Source organism: Zea mays, chromosome 4 (genome assembly GCF_902167145.1).
Source record: "Zea mays cultivar B73 chromosome 4, Zm-B73-REFERENCE-NAM-5.0, whole genome shotgun sequence".
Lineage (NCBI taxonomy): Eukaryota > Viridiplantae > Streptophyta > Magnoliopsida > Poales > Poaceae > Zea > Zea mays.
This window is the reverse complement of record NC_050099.1, coordinates 247,579,810-247,600,400: the sequence shown is the minus strand read 5'-3', so window position 1 is coordinate 247,600,400 and position 20,591 is coordinate 247,579,810. Positions and strand designations below refer to the sequence as shown.

Here is a 20,591-nt window from a genome sequence, read left to right as displayed (position 1 = left end):
TACATGTTTCCCTTGTTCGATTCAACTGAAGACCTACACTACAACACTGATGGTTGTTCTTTTTTTAGGGGTTGTTTTGTTTCTAAGGACTAATTTTTAGTCTCTTCATTTTATTTCGTTTTACTTTCTAAATTGCTAAATAAGAAAACTAAATAGAGTTTTAGTTTCTATATTTATTAATTTACAGACTAAAATAGAATAAAATGAAAGGACTAAAAATTAGTCCATAGAAATCAAACACCCTTTTACTAAATTAGCGGGTGTTATTCCTATGTTCTAGAGACAACAGAATATCTGCAGTTTAACCTGCATGTAGTAGAGTTGTCTTACGGTTAAACTTATATCCCTGAGGAGCATCCAACTACATCCAACTGCATGTAGTGTGTTCTTATTACAGAACTATGTCTATCTTGAGCTTTTGACATCAAATTATTGTTTGATTCTGACACATACATAAATCACTCTTTTATGTGGTTTCCTTGCATGACTTCAGAGCCAAAAACAAAAAAAGTTGCACAAATAAATATGAGGTCACATCTGCTATGGCTCCCGAGAAGTCGCTGCTTATTCTAGTGCAGTTTATTTCTCAACGAAGGACATGCCTAGACAAAAGTTCAGCACGAAAAACAGCAGTACAACCACTCTGTTACATCATGAAATCTGTTGTTGTTTCAAGACGGTTACATGAGGAAGTCCCTGGGGTCCGTAACATACCCCGTCAGGGCTGAGGCAGCCGCAGTGTAGGGAGACGCCAGGTAGATTTGCCCTTCCTTGTGGCCCATCCTGCCCGGAAAGTTCCTGTTCGTGGTGGACACGCAGACCTGCACATCCAGGTTACCAGATTCATGCCAACGAGCTAAAATTTCAGAGCACTAGCTGTTTTCCTTCACAGACTCAAGGACATCAATCAATGACAACAAGCTCTACAATACTTGTAGTTTCAAATGTCTTTCTTCTAAGACGGTGCTAGTGCTAAACTCTGCACAGGGTGCATTTTTGTTTAGTGATTCCAGTCATAACTATTCAGTAACAACATCGGAATGCCTCTTATACATAAATGTTTCCAGATTTGCATAAGATACTTACAGTAGGTTCATTCATCCGTGCATATGTATCACGAGGGCCACCCAAACAAGCACCACAATTAGGACTTGCTGGTGTGTCACAACCAGCCTCCTCAAATATCTGGGAGCAAGTTTTGCCACCAGATCCTGGTACAGGGAGGCTATATATGTCCAACCACACCTGCAGAGATTTCACAACATTTCCAAGTTATGAACAGGTCTACACGGTGATCACATTGGAATATTTTTATTCTAAATATCACCTTTTGTGTGGCAGGGACAAGAAATGTGGGAACTTTAACCTTCTTTCCCTGGATTAAGAAAAAAAGTTTCAAGTAAGCCAAGTAGCCATGGGATAGGAGGTCTGAAAGATGACAGGTACATACACCATGACCTGATTCAGGATTCTTACCGAGGCTAAGAACACCTTTGCAGCAGCAAGGAAATCCTCGGTCTTACCACCAGTGCAAGAACCAATATAGACTCGGTCGATCTTCACATCTTTGCATTCTCTTGCTGGAGCACGGTTGTCAGGCGAATGTGGCTGCAGGTCCAAGACAGGTATTCCTTTGTTTTTATAGGAAAACCAACAAAAGATGTCGATTGCAGAAAATAATGCGCCAACAAACCTTGGCAACTACTGGCTCCAGTTTTGATACATCAAACCGGTAGTCGCTAAAAAATCTGGAGAAAAAAAGGCAATCAAATAAAAATAAGCAATAAAACATTCACATGTTATATCACATGATCACATAGAGACTACAGAGTCAAATGTCTGGAAAGAAAGAATTAGACAACAAATTGTATTTCTTGTATGTGCTCACTTTTAAAGACGAGAGATAAGAGAACATGGAAAAACTAGTGTTGCATCTTTTATTCATTTACTTTCAAAGTTCGATGTGTCTAACAAGGACTCATGATCTGTAAAGCAAATATCTTTAGAACTGAAAACATGCACATAGATGCATACATAACATGAGCTAAAGGTCATGAAAACCCAGGACAGCCTATAGATACCTGGCTTGAGCATCACTGTAGACAGGTTCATAATCGACTGATGTCTTACCCTGCAGTATACCAACACAACAGCGATGATGTCAGAATTGTCCTACAAACTAAATAGTAGAAGCTCATTTTTGCAAATTAGTTTTAGTACAAGAACACTCTCTATCTCAAAGTTATTGGAACGTTATGAAAGAAAAGCACATTGGCCCAACTTTATTATGAGCATTTCAAGGGACTAGTTTTGTACCTCAAGGTATTTAAATGTAGTTTCATCAGCAGGCACAACACCGTTCTTTCCACCAGCTTCAATAACCATGTTGCATAGTGTCATACGCTCTTCCATCTAGCAAATATGCGAAAAGGACTAAGTTCAAGGTTATGCAGTGTGGCAATTAATTAAGATAATCTTGAGCCAGAAACACACGGTTAGACTTTCTACAGTTGATCCAACAAACTCCATTGATTTGTAGGTCGCACCAGATACTGAAATCTCTCCAATAATCTGTAAGCAGCAATTAACAAGAATAATAAGTCCCGATTACAGGGTAGATCCTAAGAAAGGAACAAATGTAGCACAGCTTATAAGCTTACTTGCAAAATCAGATCCTTCGCAAGTAAATAAGGCGGCATCTCTCCATCTAATATAAACCTGATAGTAGGTGGCACCTGAAATGAACATTAAAACAGATCAAACACTATATTCTTTTTTCTGGAATTGACGGAAATAACACTTCCAAGTGTTGTTTCACTGAAAGAAAATAAATGCATAACTGAAGTATAACTACTTAATAGTGCTAACTGAAATACTGGATATGGCACTCAATGTTTATTTTGTTGTTATTCTTTGATGAAATGCAAGTTAGTGTAACAACAATTTACCTTGGATTTTGATTTAAAATAAACAATTTTTTTTTGTCACTGTCCCGAGTGATAGATGAAATAGAGGTACAGTTCAGTTTGCATATACCCTGACCCTTTTCTCTTCCTTTTTTGGTTCTGTAAGACTGGTTTTCAAAATTTATCTTCTTAGAACAACAAGAACCATGGGCATACCTTGAGAAGAGCCTTTCCAGTGCCCAACACAAAACCTGCATCAGTGTTTCCGATTCCAGTTGCAAACTGACCAAAAGCTCCAGCATTGCATGTATGAGAATCAGTGCCCAAGAGAACCTAACAGAAATTGGAGCAGGTTAATTAACGCCACCCAATATGTCCAATCACAGGCGAGCTGTAGCTGAAAGACTCGGCAAGGTACCTCGCCTGGTCGGCAGTGGCCTTCCTGAGCAAGTGCGATGTGGCAGACGCCTTTGTAGTCCGGATTAGCCTGCAGACAACTCCGAAATGTAAAATGCTCCGGAAGGGGGAAGCTACAAGCTAGGAACCTAAATTCTGGTATTACTGATACCAGGCAGAGAAGCCAAGACATGAACTAAAAAAAATGAAGCAAGAAGCAAACGGTTGTAGCGTACCCTGAAATCGCTGAGGTCCTTGATGTCATAGAAGTACTTGATGTTCTGCTCCGCACAGAAGTCCCTGAGGATGTCGACGTTGCGTTTGGCACGGCCGTCGCTGGTGAAGATGTAGTGGTCCGGGATGACGACGAGCTTCTCGCGGTCCCAGACCCTGGCGTCCTCCCCGAACTCCTTCTTGAAGATGTCGAAGGCGCCGGGCCCGCAGACGTCGTGCGTCATGAGCACGTCGACGTCGACCCACACGTTCTCCCCGGGCTCCAGCGCCGCGCGCTCCGACGCCCGCGCCAGTATCTTCTCCGTCATCGTCATCGCGCTCTTCACCTGGAGACGGGGCGGCCGCGCGTGTTGGTATGTGAATCAAACGCGGCGCCCAGAGCAGCAAGGCGGGCCGGGGCGTACCGAGCCGGTGGACGACAGGGCGCGCGCGGGCGAAGCGACGGCGCGCACGCTGCACGGCTTGGTCCGGCGGGTCAAGCCCGCGCGGCGCTGCGCCGGCGCGGCCAGCTCCTTCTGCTGGCGGGAAAGGGAAGAGAAGTGGGGTCGGTCGGTCAGTAACGTGGCGCGAGAGAAGGAGGGACGGAAGTGGGGAGACCGGCCGGGAGAGGGCGGACCTGGACCTTGTGCGCGAACGCCGCGGCGGCCTTGGCGGCGGCGGAGACGGAGGAGGCCATGTCGTGAGGGCGCGCGGGCGAAGGGTCGAACACCCTGCGAGCGCGGCGGGAGGGCTTCGGGGTGGTGCGTCAGTACCCTGAGTGTCGACAGAGGAGGTGGGCGAGCACGCTGCACACGAGGCGGTGATGGTGGTAGAACTCCGACTCCGACTGCGAGTGGGACCAATATATATAGTGCGGACTGGGGAGAAAGGGATGAGTGAGGCGCATGGGTTTGCAAAACGAGCACGACTTTGATGCGGATTCATTCAATTAATTACGAAAACGACTGAGCTATGAGCTGTTTAGGTTAGCTCTCGTGACATGGAAAAAAAAACGGCATTTATTTGGAGTGCTTCCTCCGTCCAAAATAATAATAACATCTGGGTATGGAAAAAGGGTCATCAAAATCGAAGCTTGAGAGAGTAGTGTGGACATAAGCTACAACATTTGAGAAAAAATAAGGAAAATGTTTTCTTATGAAAGGAGAGAATAGAATTAACGTACAAACAGGAGCGGGTCCAGAATTTTTCTATGATCCGAACTAAAATTTTTAAATTTTCTTATCTTCATTTTATCTTAACTATTTTATACCGTATTAAATAAAGACTTATATAGAGTTACATGAATCAAGCCTCGGACCACAGACCGGGTGGCCCGGAGTGTAGATCCGTCACTGCGTACAAATAGGATAGGATAGATAGGGAATATTACTGCACTAATTTATTATTAGAACCCACAGAGTAATAAATTTGTCAGCCGGTCCTAACTTACCTTAACAAAAAAAACAAATTTACTCAACTATTGCTAATACTACCTAATAGCCATGATTCTGTTTTTGTAACTAGTAGCTAAATTGCGTGGCTCATCTTTTGGATCTCATGGTTCCTTGGCCACTACTCTCCCCAATCGGCCTCCTAATCAAATATCACGAGAGGGTCGGGGGGAGGCTGAGACACAAGACAAGAGCCACTTTCCAACACCACCACATGCAAAATCCAACCAGACAGCAGCAAGGACTTGGACTACGGCTGCTGGACAGCATCTGCAAACTTGGCCGCTACGCTTGCTCGTATTTGTCGTGCCAGCCCGTGGATGAATTCGTCCACCAGGTCCACCCACTCACTCGCGTTTCTCTTCTCCCCACGTATGCTGGTTTGGCAGCCCACTGAAGCCCAACGACGCAGGGTCTCGACGGCCCGCTTTACGACACTGACTGGAGCCCAATATGAGGGTCAAATCGTGAATCACACCACCACCATATATGTGTTGCTATAGAATATCTGTATGGTTTGACTTACGTGACTAGACCAAGTCATGACCGGGACTAGAGATGGGTGTTCGGGTTACCCAAAAATTTCGGGGCGGGTAATTCGGATTTTTAAAATTTCGGGTTTTAAGAATCGATACCCGAAATTACAACGGGTTTTGCAATACCCGAAATTTCGGGTTCGGGTATTCCCGAACTATTGTATCGGCTTCATAAAAACACATACACCCTATTAAATTAGTATAAAAATATAGTTTGAATAATGATATACATGTACATATAAAACTGATAGTCGCCTAGAGGGGGGTGAATAGGGCGAAACTGAAATTTACAAATATAAACACAACTACAAGCCGGGTTAGCGTTAGAAATAAGAAACAAGTCCGCGAGAGAGAGGGTGCAAAACAAATCGCAAGCAAATGAAGAGTGTGACACGCGGATTTGTTTTACCGAGGTTCGGTTCTCGCAAACCTACTCCCCGTTGAGGAGCCCACAAAGGCCGGGTCTCTTTCAACCCTTCCCTCTCTCACGCGGTCCCTCGGACCGAGTGAGCTTTCTCTTCTTAATCACTTGGAACACAAAGTTCCTACAAGGATCACCACAAGATTGGTGTCTCTTGCCTCAATTACAAGTGAGTTTGATCGCAATGAAAGAATCAAGAAAGCACGATTGAAAAGACCAAGCGACAAGAGCGACAAATAACAAACGGATCACTTTCTCTCTCAAGTCACTAATCACTAATAATCTCTTTTCTCAATTGTGAAACTTGGAGAGATGGAGGCTTTGAATGTGTCTTGGAATGGATTGCTAGCTCTTGTATTGAATGTTGAAGGTTGGAATGCTTGGGTGTAGTGAATGGAGGTGGTTGGGGTTGTATTTATAGCCACCAACCACTTCCTAGTCGTTGCTCCATTCTGCTGAGCGCGGACGGTCCGCGAGCCAGGTCCGGACGGTCCGCCCCTGTAGATCAACGGCTGAAAATGCAACGGTCAGCAGTAACGACTATATCAACGGCTCTATTGCATTTAATGCGTTGTCAGATGTCAGACAAACCCAGTCGCGGACGGTCCGCGAGCCCGCTATAATTCATTTCTCCAAACCCGTCACCTTCGGGTTTTTCGGTTTCTCACCTACCGGACGGTCCGCGCCTGAGGCCGGACGGTCCGCGCGAGGGCTCAGACTGTCCGCGCTTTTCCTCCGGACGGTCCATAGTGCAGACTTGGATTTTTGCATTGGTTCTGTCCGAGGGGTATCCTGGTGTCGTGGACGGTCCGCCGCAAGGGCCCGGATGGTCCGCGCTTGGTCTGTTTTTCCAAAAAGCTTTTCCTGTCCGGAATAATCTACGGTATTCCGGACAGTCGATTTAGTATAGTTGTAGATGAACCTTTGACACCTGTAAAACATATAATCTAGAGCAAACTAGTTAGTCCAATAATTTGTGTTGGGTAATTCAACCACCAAAATTAATTAGGAACTAGGTGTAAGCCTAATTCCCTTTCAATCTCCCCCTTTTTGGTGATTGATGCCAACACAAACCAAAGCAAATATAAAAGTGCATATTTGAACTAGTTTGCATGAAGTAAGTGCAAAGGTTACTTGGAATTGAGCCAATATAAATACTTATAAGATATTCATGGATTGTTTCTTTCATTCTTAATATTTTGGACCACGCTTGCACCACATGTTTTGTTTTTGCAAACTCTTTTGTAAATCCTTTTCAAAGTTCTTTTGCAAATAGTCAAAGGTAAATGAGTAAGATTTTGCAAAGCATTTTCAAGATTTGAAATTTTCTCCCCCTGTTTCAAACGCTCCTCCTTTGACTAAACAAAACTCCCCCTAAATGAGATCCTCCTCTTAGTGTTCAAGAGGGTTTTGATATATCATTTTTGAAATACTACTTTTTCCTCCTTTTGAACATAATAGGAAACCAGTTGATAATATTTTTGGAAAACACGAAGTTTTTGAAATTGGTGGTGGTGCGGTCTTTTTGCTTTGGGCCCTTACTTTCTCCCCCTTTGGCATGAATCGCCAAAAACGGAATCATTAGAGCCCTTGAAGTACTTTCTTCCTCTTTGGTTATAAATAAATGAGTTAAGATTGTACCAAAGACGAAGTCCTTTTGCTCTCTCCTCCAAAGAAAGGAGAGTGGCCCGGAGCGACGGCGAAGGATGAGTTACGAAGTGGAAGCCTTTGTCTTCGCCGAAGACTCCAATTCCCTTTCAATACACCTATGACTTGGTTTGAAATAGAATTGAAAAACGCATTAGTCATAGCATATAAAGAGATATGATCAAAGGTATATAAATGAGCTATGTGTGCAATTTTAACAAAAGAAATTGCGCGAATCAAGAATATTGAGCTCATGCCTAAGTTTGTTAAAAGATTGTTCATCAAGAGGCTTGGTAAAGATATCGGCTAATTGATCTTTAGTGTTAATATATGAAATCTCGATATCTCCCTTTTGTTGGTGATCCCTAAGAAAGTGATACCGAATGGCTATGTGTTTAGTGCGGCTATGCTCGACGGGATTATCCGTCATCTTGATTGCACTCTCATTATCACATAGCAAGGGGACTTTGGTTAATTTGTAATCGTAGTCCCGCAGGGTTTGCCTCATCCAAAGCAATTGCGCGCAACAATGGCCTGCAGCAATGTACTCGGCTTCGGCGGTGGAAAGAGCGACCGAATTTTGCTTCTTTGAAGCCCAAGACACCAAGGATCTTCCCAAGAACTGGCAAGTCCCCGATGTGCTCTTCCTATTGATTTTGCACCCCGCCCAATCGGCATCCGAATAACCAATCAAATCAAATGTGGATCCCCTAGGATACCAAAGCCCAAACTTAGGAGTATAAGCCAAATATCTCAAGATTCGTTTCACGGCCGTAAGGTGAGCTTCCTTAGGGTCGGCTTGGAATCTTGCACACATGCATACGGAAAGCATAATATCCGGTCGAGATGCACATAAATATAGCAAAGAACCAATCATCGACCGGTATACCTTTTGATCAACGGACTTACCTCCCGTGTCGAGGTCGAGATGCCCGTTAGTTCCCATGGGTGTCTTGATGGGCTTGGCATCCTTCATCCCAAACTTGATTAGAATGTCTTGAGTATACTTCGTTTGGCTAATGAAGGTGCCCTCTTGGAGTTGCTTCACTTGAAATCCTAGAAAATACTTCAACTCCCCCATCATAGACATCTCGAACTTTTGTGTCATGATCCTACTAAACTCTTCACATGTAGATTCGTTAGTAGACCCAAATATAATATCATCAACATAAATTTGGCATACAAACAAATCATTTTTAAGTGTTTTGGTAAAGAGCGTAGGATCGGCCTTTCCGACTTTGAAGCCATTAGCAATAAGAAAATCTCTAAGGCATTCATACCATGCTCTTGGGGCTTGCTTGAGCCCATAAAGCGCCTTAGAGAGCTTATAGACATGGTTAGGATACTCACTGTCTTCAAAGCCGGGAGGTTGCTCAACATAGACCTCTTCCTTGATTGGTCCATTGAGGAAGGCACTTTTCACGTCCATTTGATAAAGCTTGAAGCCATGGTAAGTAGCATAGGCCAATAATATTCGAATTGACTCAAGCCTAGCTACGGGTGCATAGGTTTCACCGAAATCCAAACCTTCGACTTGAGAGTATCCCTTGGCCACAAGTCGAGCTTTGTTCCTTGTCACCACACCATGCTCATCTTGCTTGTTGCGGAAGACCCATTTGGTTCCCACAACATTTTGGTTAGGACGTGGAACTAAATGCCATACCTCATTCCTAGTGAAATTGTTGAGCTCCTCTTGCATTGCCACCACCCAATCCGAATCTTGAAGTGCTTCCTCTATCCTGTGTGGCTCAATAGAGGAAACAAAAGAGTAATGCTCACAAAAATGTGCAACACGAGATCTAGTAGTTACCCCCTTATGAATGTCGCCGAGGATGGTGTCGACGGGGTGATCTCGTTGGATTGCTTGGTGGACTCTTGGGTGTGGCGGCCTTTGTTCTTCATCCTCCTTGTCTTGATCATTTGCATCTCCCCCTTGATCTATGTCGTCATCTTGAGGTGGCTCATTTGATTGATCTTCTACTTCATCAATTTGAGCTTCATCCTCATTTTGAGTTGGCGGAGATGCTTGCGTGGAGGAGGATGGTTGATCTTGTGCATTTGGAGACTCTTCGGATTCCTTGGGACACACATCCCCAATGGACATGTTCCTTAGCGCGATACATGGAGCCTCTTCAATACCTATCTCATCAAGATCAACTTGCTCTACTTGAGAGCCGTTAGTCTCATCAAACACAACGTCACAAGAAACTTCAACTTGTCCAGTGGACTTGTTGAAGACTCTATATGCCCTTGTGTTTGAATCATATCCTAGTAAAAAGCCTTCTACAGTCTTAGGAGCAAATTTAGATTTTCTACCTCTTTTAACAAGAATGAAGCATTTGCTACCAAAGACTCTAAAATATGAAATGTTGGGCTTTTTACCGGTTAGGAGTTCATACGATGTCTTCTTGAGGATTCGGTGAAGATATAACCGGTTGATGGCGTAGCAGGCGGTGTTGACCGCCTCGGCCCAAAACCGATCCGAAGTCTTGTACTCATCAAGCATGGTCCTTGCCATGTCCAATAGAGTTCGATTCTTCCTCTCCACTACACCATTTTGTTGTGGCGTGTAGGGAGAAGAGAACTCATGCTTGATGCCCTCCTCCTCAAGGAAGCCTTCAATTTGTGAGTTCTTGAACTCCGTTCCGTTGTCGCTTCTTATTTTCTTGATCCTTAGGGCGAACTCATTTTGAGCCCGTCTCAAGAATCCTTTTAAGGTTTCTTGGGTCTGAGATTTTTCCTGCAAAAAGAACACCCAAGTGAAGCGAGAATAATCATCCACAATAACTAGACAGTACTTACTCCCGCCGATGCTTATGTAAGCGATCGGGCCGAATAGATCCATGTGTAGGAGCTCCAGTGGCCTGTCGGTTGTCATTATGTTCTTATGCGGATGATGAGTGCCAACTTGCTTTCCTGCCTGGCATGCGCTACAAATCCTGTCTTTCTCAAAATGAACATTGGTTAGTCCTAAAATGTGCTCTCCCTTTAGAAGCTTATGAAGATTCTTCATTCCAACATGGGCTAGTCGGCGGTGCCAGAGCCAACCCATGTTAGTCTTAGCAATTAAGCATGTGTCGAGTTCAGCTCTGTCAAAATCTACTAAGTATAGCTGACCCTCCAACACACCCTTAAATGCTATTGAATCATCACTTCTTCGAAAGACAGTGACACCTATATCAGTGAAAAGACAGTTGTAACCCATTTTGCATAATTGAGATACAGAAAGCAAATTGTAATCTAATGAATCTACAAGAAAAACATTGGAAATAGAATGGTCAGGAGATATAGCAATTTTACCAAGACCTTTGACCAAACCTTGATTTTCATCCCCGAATGTGATAGCTCGTTGGGGATCTTGGTTTTTCTCGTAGGAGGAGAACATCTTCTTCTCCCCAGTCATTTGGTTTATGCATCCGCTGTCGAGTATCCAACTTGAGCCCCCGGATGCATAAACCTACAAAACAAGTTTAGTTCTTGACTTTAGGTACCCAAATGGTTTTGGGTCCTTTGGCATTAGACACAAGAACTTTGGGTACCCAAACACAAGTCTTTGACCCCTTGTGCTTGCCCCCAACATATTTGGCAACTACCTTGCCGGATTTGTTAGTTAAAACATAAGATGCATCAAAAGTTTTAAATGAAGGACTATGTTCATTTGATGCACTAGGAGTTCTTCTCTTAGGCAACTTAGCACGGGTTGGTTGCCTAGAGCTAGATGTCTCACCCTTATACATAAAAGCATGGTTAGGGCCAGAGTGAGACTTCCTAGAATGAATTCTCCTAATTTTGTCCTCGGGATAACCGGCAGGGTACAAAATGTAACCCTCGTTATCCTGAGGCATGGGAGCCTTGCCCTTTACAAAATTAGACAATCTTTTAGGAGGGGCACTAAGTTTGACATTGTCTCCCCTTTGGAAGCCAATGCCGTCCTTGATGCCAGGGCGTCTCCCATTATAGAGCATACTACGAGCAAATTTAAATTTTTCATTCTCTAAGTTATGCTCGGCAATTTTAGCATCTAATTTTGCTATATGATCATTTTGTTGTTTAATTAAAGCCATGTGATCATGAATAGCATCAATGTTAACATCTCTACATCTAGTACAAATAGAAACATGCTCAACATTAGATGTAGAGGATTTGCATGAATTAAGTTCAACGATCTTAGCACGCAATATATCATTATTATCTCTAAGATCGGAAATTGTAACATTGCAAACATCTAGTTCTTTAGCCTTAGCAATTAAATTTTCATTTTCTACTCTAAGGCTAGCGAGAGAAATGTTTAATTCTTCAATCCTAGCAAGCAAATCATCATTATTATCTCTAGGATTGGAAATCGAAACATTACAAACATGCGAATCAACCTTAGCATTTAAACTAGCATTTTCATGTCTAAGGTTGTCAATCATCTCATGGCAAGTGCTTAGCTCACTAGATAGTTTTTGACATTTTTCTACTTCTAGAGCGTAAGCATTTTTAACCTTAACATGCATTTTGTTTTCCTTGATTAGGAAGTCCTCTTGGGAGTCCAAGAGGTCATCCTTTTCATGGATGGCACTAATTAGCTCATTTAGTTTTTCCTTTTGTTCCATGTTAAGGTTGGCAAAAAGAACGCGCAAGTTATCCTCCTCATTGCTAGCATCATCCTCATCACTAGAGGTTTCATATTTAGTGGAGGATCTTGATTTTACCTTCTTCCTCTTGCCGTCCTTTGCCATGAGGCACTTGTGGCCGACGTTGGGGAAGAGGAGTCCTTTGGTGACGGCGATGTTGGCGGCGTCCTCGTCGGAGGAGGAGTCGGTGGAGCTCTCGTCGGAGTCCCACTCGCGGCATACGTGGGCATCGCCGCCCCTCTTTTTGTGGTACCTCTTCTTTTCTTTCCTCTTTCCCTTGTCGTTATCCCTGTCACTGTCACTTGATAATGGACATTTAGCGATAAAGTGACCGGGCTTACCACACTTGTAGCAAACCTTCTTGGAACGGGATCTGTAATCCTTTCCCTTCTGTTGCTTGAGGATTTGGCGAAAGCTTTTGATGATTAAAGCCATCTCCTCATTGTCGAGCTTGGAGGCGTCAATTGGTTGTCTACTTGGTGTAGACTCCTCCTTCTTCTCCTCCGTCGCCTTGAATGCCACCGGTTGTGCTTCGGACGTGGAGGGTTCATCAAGCTCGTTGATCTTCTTGGAGCCTTTGATCATGCATTCAAAGCTCACAAAATTTCCGATAACTTCCTCGGGGGTCATTTGAGTATATCTAGGATTACCACGAATTAATTGGACTTGAGTAGGGTTAAGAAAAATGAGTGATCTAAGAATAACCTTAACCACCTCGTGGTCATCCCACTTCTTGCTCCCGAGGTTGCGCACTTGGTTCACCAAAATCTTGAGCCGGTTGTACATGTCTTGTGGCTCCTCCCCTTGGCGAAGACGGAAGCGACCGAGCTCCCCCTCGATTGTTTCCCGCTTGGTAATCTTGGTGAGTTCATCACCTTCGTGCGCGGTCTTGAGTAGGTCCCAAATTTCCTTTGCATTCTTCAACCCTTGCACCTTGTTGTATTCCTCCTTGCTTAGAGAGGCAAGGAGTATGGTTGTAGCTTGAGAGTTGAAGTGCTCGATTTGGGCCACTTCGTCCGTATCGTAGTCTTCATCCCCTACGGATGGTACCTGTGCTCCAAACTCAACAACATTCCATATACTTTTGTGGAGTGAGGTTAGATGAAATTTCATTAAATCACTCCACCTAGCATAATCTTCACCGTCAAAGGTTGGCGGTTTGCCTAATGGAACGGAAAGTAATGGAGTATGTCTAGATGTACAAGGATAGTGTAAGGGGATCTTACTAAACTTCTTGCGCTCTTGGCGCTTAGAAGTTACGGACGGCACATCGGAGTCGGAGGTCGATGTTGATGAAGTGTCGGTCTCGTAGTAGACCACCTTCCTCATCCTTTTGTGCTTGTCGCCTTTCCGATGCGACTTGTGGGAAGAAGATTTTTCCTTCTTCTCTTTGTGGTGTGAGGAGGAAGATCTTTTCTCCTTCCGTTTGGAGGAGTCCTTCTTCTTCTCCTTCCTCTTGGTGCGGGACTCTTCCGATGAAGTGCTCCCTTGGCTTGTAGTGGGCTTGTCGCCGGTCTCCATCTCCCTCTTGGCGTGATCTCCCGACATCACTTCGAGCGGTTAGGCTCTAATGAAGCACCGGGCTCTGATACCAATTGATAGTCGCCTAGAGGGGGGGTGAATAGGGCGAAACTGAAATTTACAAATATAAACACAACTACAAGCCGGGTTAGCGTTAGAAATAAGAAACAAGTCCGCGAGAGAGAGGGTGCAAAACAAATCGCAAGCAAATGAAGAGTGTGACACGCGGATTTGTTTTACCGAGGTTCGGTTCTCGCAAACCTACTCCCCGTTGAGGAGGCCACAAAGGCCGGGTCTCTTTCAACCCTTCCCTCTCTCACGCGGTCCCTCGGACCGAGTGAGCTTTCTCTTCTTAATCACTTGGAACACAAAGTTCCTACAAGGATCACCACAAGATTGGTGTCTCTTGCCTCAATTACAAGTGAGTTTGATCGCAATGAAAGAATCAAGAAAGCACGATTGAAAAGACCAAGCGACAAGAGCGACAAATAACACACGGATCACTTTCTCTCTCAAGTCACTAATCACTAATGATCTCTTTTCTCAATTGTGAAACTTGGAGAGATGGAGGCTTTGAATGTGTCTTGGAATGGATTGCTAGCTCTTGTATTGAATGTTGAAGGTTGGAATGCTTGGGTGTAGTGAATGGAGGTGGTTGGGGTTGTATTTATAGCCACCAACCACTTCCTAGCCGTTGCTCCATTCTGCTGAGCGCGGATGGTCCGCGAGCCAGGTCCGGACGGTCCGCCCCTGTAGATCAACGGCTGAAAATGCAACGGTCAGCAGTAACGGCTATATCAACGGCTCTATTGCATTTAATGCGTTGTCAGATGTCAGACAGACCCAGTCGCGGACGGTCCGCGAGCCTGGCCCGGACGGTCCGCGAGCCCGCTATAATTCATTTCTCCAAACCCGTCACCTTCGGGTTTTTCGGTTTCTCACCTACCGGACGGTCCGCGCCTGAGGCCGGACGGTCCGCGCGAGGGCTCAGACTGTCCGCGCTTTTCCTCCAGACGGTCCATAGTGCAGACTTGGATTTTTGCATTGGTTCTGTCCGAGGGGTATCCTGGTGTCGTGGACGGTCCGCCGCAAGGGCCCGGATGGTCCGCGCTTGGTCTGTTTTTCCAAAAAGCTTCTCCTGTCCGGAATAATCTATGGTATTCCGGACAGTCGATTTAGTATAGTTGTAGATGAACCTTTGACACCTGTAAAACATATAATCTAGAGCAAACTAGTTAGTCCAATAATTTTTGTTGGGTAATTCAACCACCAAAATTAATTAGGAACTAGGTGTAAGCCTAATTCCCTTTCAAAAACACAAGCAATCTACAATCACAAGTTATGCACACATACACATAATTATAAATGTACAAATTAATAATTAAGCATGACATGAGTACATGACACATGAAAGTTCGGTTATTTCGGGTACCCGATTGTGATACCCGAATTACCCGAATTAAATTCGGGTTTTGCAAGTTGCTACCCGAAATTCCCAAACAAAATTTGGGTTTCGGGTATTTCGGGTTCGGGTTCGGGTATTTCGGGTTCGAGTTTCGGGTTACGGGTTTTTTGCCCAACCCTAACCGGGACTGTCGGAGAGCAAATTCTCCGGCCGGTGGCGGAGTGCACCCGTCCTAAGTCCTAAGATGGGAAAGGGGCTTAAGCATTTTGTCTGTCCTGCTAAGCGAACATCAAGCACATGAACACGCGAGGTTTTAGAGTGGTTCAGACCGTCGGAGCGTAACACCCTACTTCACTGTGTGTTGGATTGTTGTGGAAGCTTGAGAATTGAGAGTCTGAGTTGGGTCTAAGTCTGTCCAAGAGAGCCTATCTTGTAACGTTGCATGACTCCCCTTTTATAGCTAAGGGGGGCATGTACAAAGGTACTGAGCCCCGACATGTGGGCCTAGGGACATAACGGACGTAGCACTTGGAGTCACAAATGTTTGCTGCTGGAGCAATCTTTTTGCGCCCTGACATCCGAGATCTGCGTAGTATCGGCGTGCAGGGGAAGCTTCTTGTATAAGGGATGATGAGCACAGTGCGCCGTGCGGCACGGGCGCACTGTTTGATAGTGGATTGGACAGGTGCATCGTCTGCAGGGTGGCCCTGACGTTGCCTGCCAGCGGAGTGGACAGGACACAATAAATGCTGAGGGGGCACATCGCCTGTCAGCGGGGTGGACAGGCGGCGCGTCCTTTCCGTAATAAATACAGAGTCCGCGCGGTCTAGGGGCCGTACGTCAGGCTCCGCCCGCTGGCTTATGTCACAGGCAACGAGCCACGTGGGCGCATCGGGTCTCCGCCTATGCGGGGAGCGCATGCGCAGAGTAAAGCCCGGCCACGCGTCAGCACCGGACTCTTGCTCATGCCAGGGTTTCCCCTGTCCCGAGACCTTGTTGTGGCCCGGACCTTACTCGGAGGGATCCAGACCCCATCCAAGGGACCCGGCACGCTTACTCAGGAGTCCTGGGTCACAATCGGAGGCACGAGTTGTGCGTACAGGGGTCTGGCGCTCCCTTGCGGAGGTCCGGCTCGACTGACACATCCTGGATGTACCATCTTTCCTTGCCATATGGTGCCCCTTGATCTGCCCATGTGGTGGGGACGAGCGTTGTTCACCGTGTGGCTAAGGAATGGAGTACGGGCACCATGTCTTCATACTGTAGTAAGGTGCACCCCTGTTTTAGGGTACCGACAATGGCCCCCGGCCCCGCCTCAGGGGAGGATGCGAGCCTTAAGGCGGGGCCAAAGTTTGACTGGCGATTGGCTCGCTGCTCCTGCGCGCCCGTTGATGCAATTACTGCCGGCCCGTCCATGGTCATGCCGACTACCACGCCTGTCCCCGCGGCTGACTGGCCCGTGACCTCCGCACTTAATGCCTTCGTTGGGTCACACGCGGGGTGCCTCGAGTCGCTGCATTGGTGAAAGGGAATTAGGCTTACACCTATTTTCCTAATTGATTTTGGTGGTTGAATTGCCCAACACAAATAATTGGACTAACTAGTTTGCCCTAGTGTATAGATTATACAGGTGTAAAAGGTTCACACTCAGCCAATAAAATGACCAAGTATTGGGTTCAACAAGGGAGCAAAGGGACAACCGAAGGCACCTCTGGTGTGGGGCACCGGACTGTCCGGTGCACCAGAGGACTCCAACTCAAACTCGTCACCTTCGGGAAATGCCAGAGGCGACTCCGCTAAAATTCACCGGACAGTGTCCGGTGCTCCAAGGAAGAGCAGCCTCAGGAACTCGCCAACTTCGGGAAACCAGAGCGGCTGCTCCGCTATAATTCACCGGACATGTCTGGTGTACACCGGACTGTCCGGTGTAACTGCGGGGAAACGGCTACTTCGCGCCAACGGTCACCTGCAACAGCATTTATTGCGCGCCAACGCGCGCAGAAGTCAGGCGTGCCCATACTGGCGCACCGGACACGCTACAGTGCATGTCCGGTGCGCCACCGGACATCAAGGTGGGCCCAGAAGTCAGAGCTCCAACGGTCGAATCCCAGCGGGTTTGGTGACGTGGCTGGCGCACCGGACATGTCCGGTGCACCATACGACAGTCAGCCCCCCCAAACGGCTAGTTTGGTGGTTGGGGTTATAAATACCCCAACCACCCCACCATTCATTGCATCCAAGTTTTCCAGCTTCCAACCACTATACAAGAGCTAGCATTCATTGCAAAGCACACCAAAGAGATCAAATCCTCTCCCAACTCCACACAAAGCTTTAGTGACTAGAGAGAGTGATTTGTAGTGTTCATTTGAGCTCTTGCGCTTGGATCGCCTCTTTTCTTTCGCATTCTTTCTTGAGATCATACTCACTTGTAATTGAGGCAAGAGACACCAATTGTGTGGTGGTCCTTGCGGGAAGCTTGATTCCCAAGTGATTTGAGAAGAGAAGCTCACTCGGTCCGAGGGACCGTTTGAGAGAGGGAAAGGGTTGAAAGAGACCCGGTCTTTGTGACCACCTCAACGGAGAGTAGGTTTGCGAGAACCGAACCTCGGTAAAACAAATCCTTGTGTCACACTTGAAAGGATCACGATGCCCAAGAGGGGGGGTGAATTGGGCTTTTCTAAAAATCAACACTAATTAAAACCTAAGCAAGAGCTAAACAAGAGCCCAACTTCACCCCAACAACTAGCACTAAGAAAATAATACTAGAAATGTAACAAGGCTAAAACAATGCTTCAAATACTTGCTAAACAAATACACAAAGTAAAGAGCTTGAATTAAGTGCGGAATGTAAAGCAAAGTTTAGAAGACTCCTCCAATTTTTCCCGAGGTATCGAAGAGTCGGCACTCTCCACTAGTCCTCGTTGGAGCACCCGCGCAAGGGTATCGCTCCCCCTTGGTCCTCGCAAGAACCAAGTGCTCACTACGAGATGATCCTTTGCCACTCCGGCGCGGTGGATCCCTCGAGACCGCTAACAAACTTGAGTCGGGTCACCAACAAGATCTTCACGGTGATCACCGAGCTCTCAACGCCACCAAGCCGTCTAGGTGATGCCGATCACCAAGAGTAACAAGCCATAGACTTTCGCTTGACCAAGAGAAGCCTAATGCAAGTGGTGTGTGCTCTAGGTGGCTCTCACTAGCGCTAATGAGGAACAAGCGTGGATTATGATTCACTAATCTCCTCACAAGGCTTTTGGTGCTTGCAATACTCTACCAAGGTGCTGGAATAAATGTGGAGTGCAAGGCCTTGAATATGGTGGGTGGAAGGGGTATAAATAGCCCTCACCCACCAACTAGCCGTTACAGGAAACTTGCTGCGCGATGGCGCACCGGACAGTCCGGTGCGCCACCGGTGCGCCACCGGTGCGCCAACGGTCATTTCCAACGGCTAGTTCTGACAGCTAGCCGTTGGACTCATGGCGCACCGGACAGTGAACAGTTCACTGTCCGGTGCACACCGGACAGTCCGGTGCGGTGTCCGGTGTGCCACTAAAATTCATTTCCGAAGGCTGCGCTCTCGGGTTTCTGCGACTGGGAGAGTCCCTGCCGTGGACCAGTCTGGCCCACCTGGCAGAGGGTGCACCGGACAGTCCGGTGCACACCGGACAGTCCGGTGCCCCAAAGCCAGAAACTCTAAGTCTTGTTTTTCAACTGATTTTCAAATCGGTTTTCGCTCTAACTTGTGTGTGAGTTCTAGAGTGACACCTAGCACTGTATATGAGTGTGATTGTGCACCAACACTACACTAGAACTCTCTTGGTCAAACTACTTATCGACAACCCCTCTTTATAGTACGGCTAAAAGAGAATAAAAGACCTAACTAAATCGCGAGTGTCCACATCTCCTTGACACTCGGACTCCGTAGACCTTCACCTTTTGTTCCGTCTTTTTAGCCGTCGCTTCGAGTTCTTATCTCCGGGATTGTTTTCACCGTTGTAGTACTTCTACCTGTCATGCGACCTAACTTACCATTTGTCTCTGCAAAACACACGTTAGTCACATATAATATTACGTTGTCATTAATCACTAAAACCAACCAGGGGCCTAGATGCTTTCAATCTCCCCCTTTTTGGTGATTGATGACAACCCTACAAGTTTTGTGAGAGTAGTTTGTTTTGAAGATTCTGTCAATAGAAAGAATGGTTAGTTATACTCAGTAATCTTTGACAGAAAGAATGTGTACCATAATAATAAGAGTGAGCGCATACACATCATAAGATTCTTGTTCATATAAAAGAGAAAGTAAATTAATGAAACAAGAGCTAGAAGACTGGATGATATGATATAAGGTGAAAACGTAATACACACAGTCAACCAAAAGCAACGAGAGTATATGACGAGTTTGTGAGCCAAAAACATAAAGCTAGTACAGAGAGTAGCAGGCACAAATATTACATCAAAAGGACACTGACTCTCTACTAACTCTCTAACTCCCCCTAGCTCTCACAACTCATATCTCTCCCCCTTTGGCGTCAAACACCAAAAGGGACCTGAAACTAAACATCTGAAGCAGGAGGAGGCGGCGGGGGCGCATCCGGACGAGGTCGAGGTAGCAGAGCGAACGCCGACGGAGGGTCAGAGTCAGTCTCGGATCCAGGATCTGCGGTAGAAGCTGGAGCTGGTACTGACTCGGACGCAGGCAGCGCCGCAGGAGCTACGGGAACAGAAGCGGTCACAGATACTGCCACAGCGGTAGTGGTAACAGCAGATGCTGGTGGCACTGGCGGCTGCAGGCAGACAGAGCTGAGAACCGGAGAAGTGAACGCCAAGGTGACCGGCCGAAGCGGAGAGGGACCAGCAGGTGGTGCAGACAAGATCGAAGGCACCACAGGAGCGTGAAGCGAAGAAGGCGGAGCAGACTGAACCGGAGGTACTGAGATACCAGAATGCTGAAGCATGAGGGCCATGAATGCCCTATTCTCTGCCCTATCCTGAATAAGCTGCTGCTGAAGGGCATCCTGCCTGTCCTGCATGTTCTGAAACATGGAGAGCATCCTATCTGATAAACGGGTCTGCTCGGCTGCCAGGTGAGCCTGCTGCTGAGTGAGAGTCTGGAGAATCGAAGCAAGAGCAGGGTCCATAGCCTGAGGAGTAGCAGGGGCAGCACTAGAGCTCCCAGCCTCATGATCATGGGAGCGTGGAGGCATAGGAGGCGGAGGCGGAGGAGGAATCCCAAAATCATCATCATCATCATCATCATCAGCTGCTGCACCCTGGGTGTCAAACTGTCGAAGTGCAGCATCCTCGGCCTGAGTGTCAAACACAGGAGCATAAGCTGGCACTGGAATCTCAGGAGCAGGACGGTAAGATCCAAACACAAGGCGTGAGGCCTCAAGGGTGCTCTGAAAACGAGGTGGCTGGATCAGCTGCGCAAAGATGTGGCATAAGTAGTGAGCATACGGTAGCTGCCGTCGAG

The 20,591-nt window shown here is 46.4% G+C and overlaps 1 protein-coding gene across 3 annotated transcripts; it reads right to left on the bottom strand.

The window, feature by feature from the left end:
• Positions 1–362: 362 nt before the first annotated feature.
• Positions 363–4,355, bottom strand: LOC100193712 (uncharacterized). Of its 3 annotated transcripts, none has more exons than XM_008678367.3 (14): positions 4,153–4,355; positions 3,941–4,051; positions 3,539–3,862; positions 3,325–3,393; positions 3,123–3,239; positions 2,661–2,735; positions 2,494–2,571; positions 2,317–2,412; positions 2,082–2,131; positions 1,694–1,748; positions 1,477–1,608; positions 1,328–1,375; positions 1,087–1,245; positions 363–821 (listed from the first exon to the last, which is right to left on the bottom strand). In XM_008678367.3, exons 1-14 carry the CDS (start codon positions 4,210–4,212, stop codon positions 681–683), a joined length of 1,515 nt encoding a protein of 504 aa, XP_008676589.1. In that variant the 5' UTR covers positions 4,213–4,355; the 3' UTR covers positions 363–680. The 3 variants fall into 3 exon arrangements, with proteins under 3 accessions (XP_008676589.1, XP_023157924.1, NP_001132276.1); XM_023302156.2 differs by having other exon boundaries at positions 4,159–4,354; NM_001138804.1 differs by having other exon boundaries at positions 432–821; positions 3,941–4,054; positions 4,153–4,240.
• Between the last annotated feature and the right edge of the window lie 16,236 nt (positions 4,356–20,591).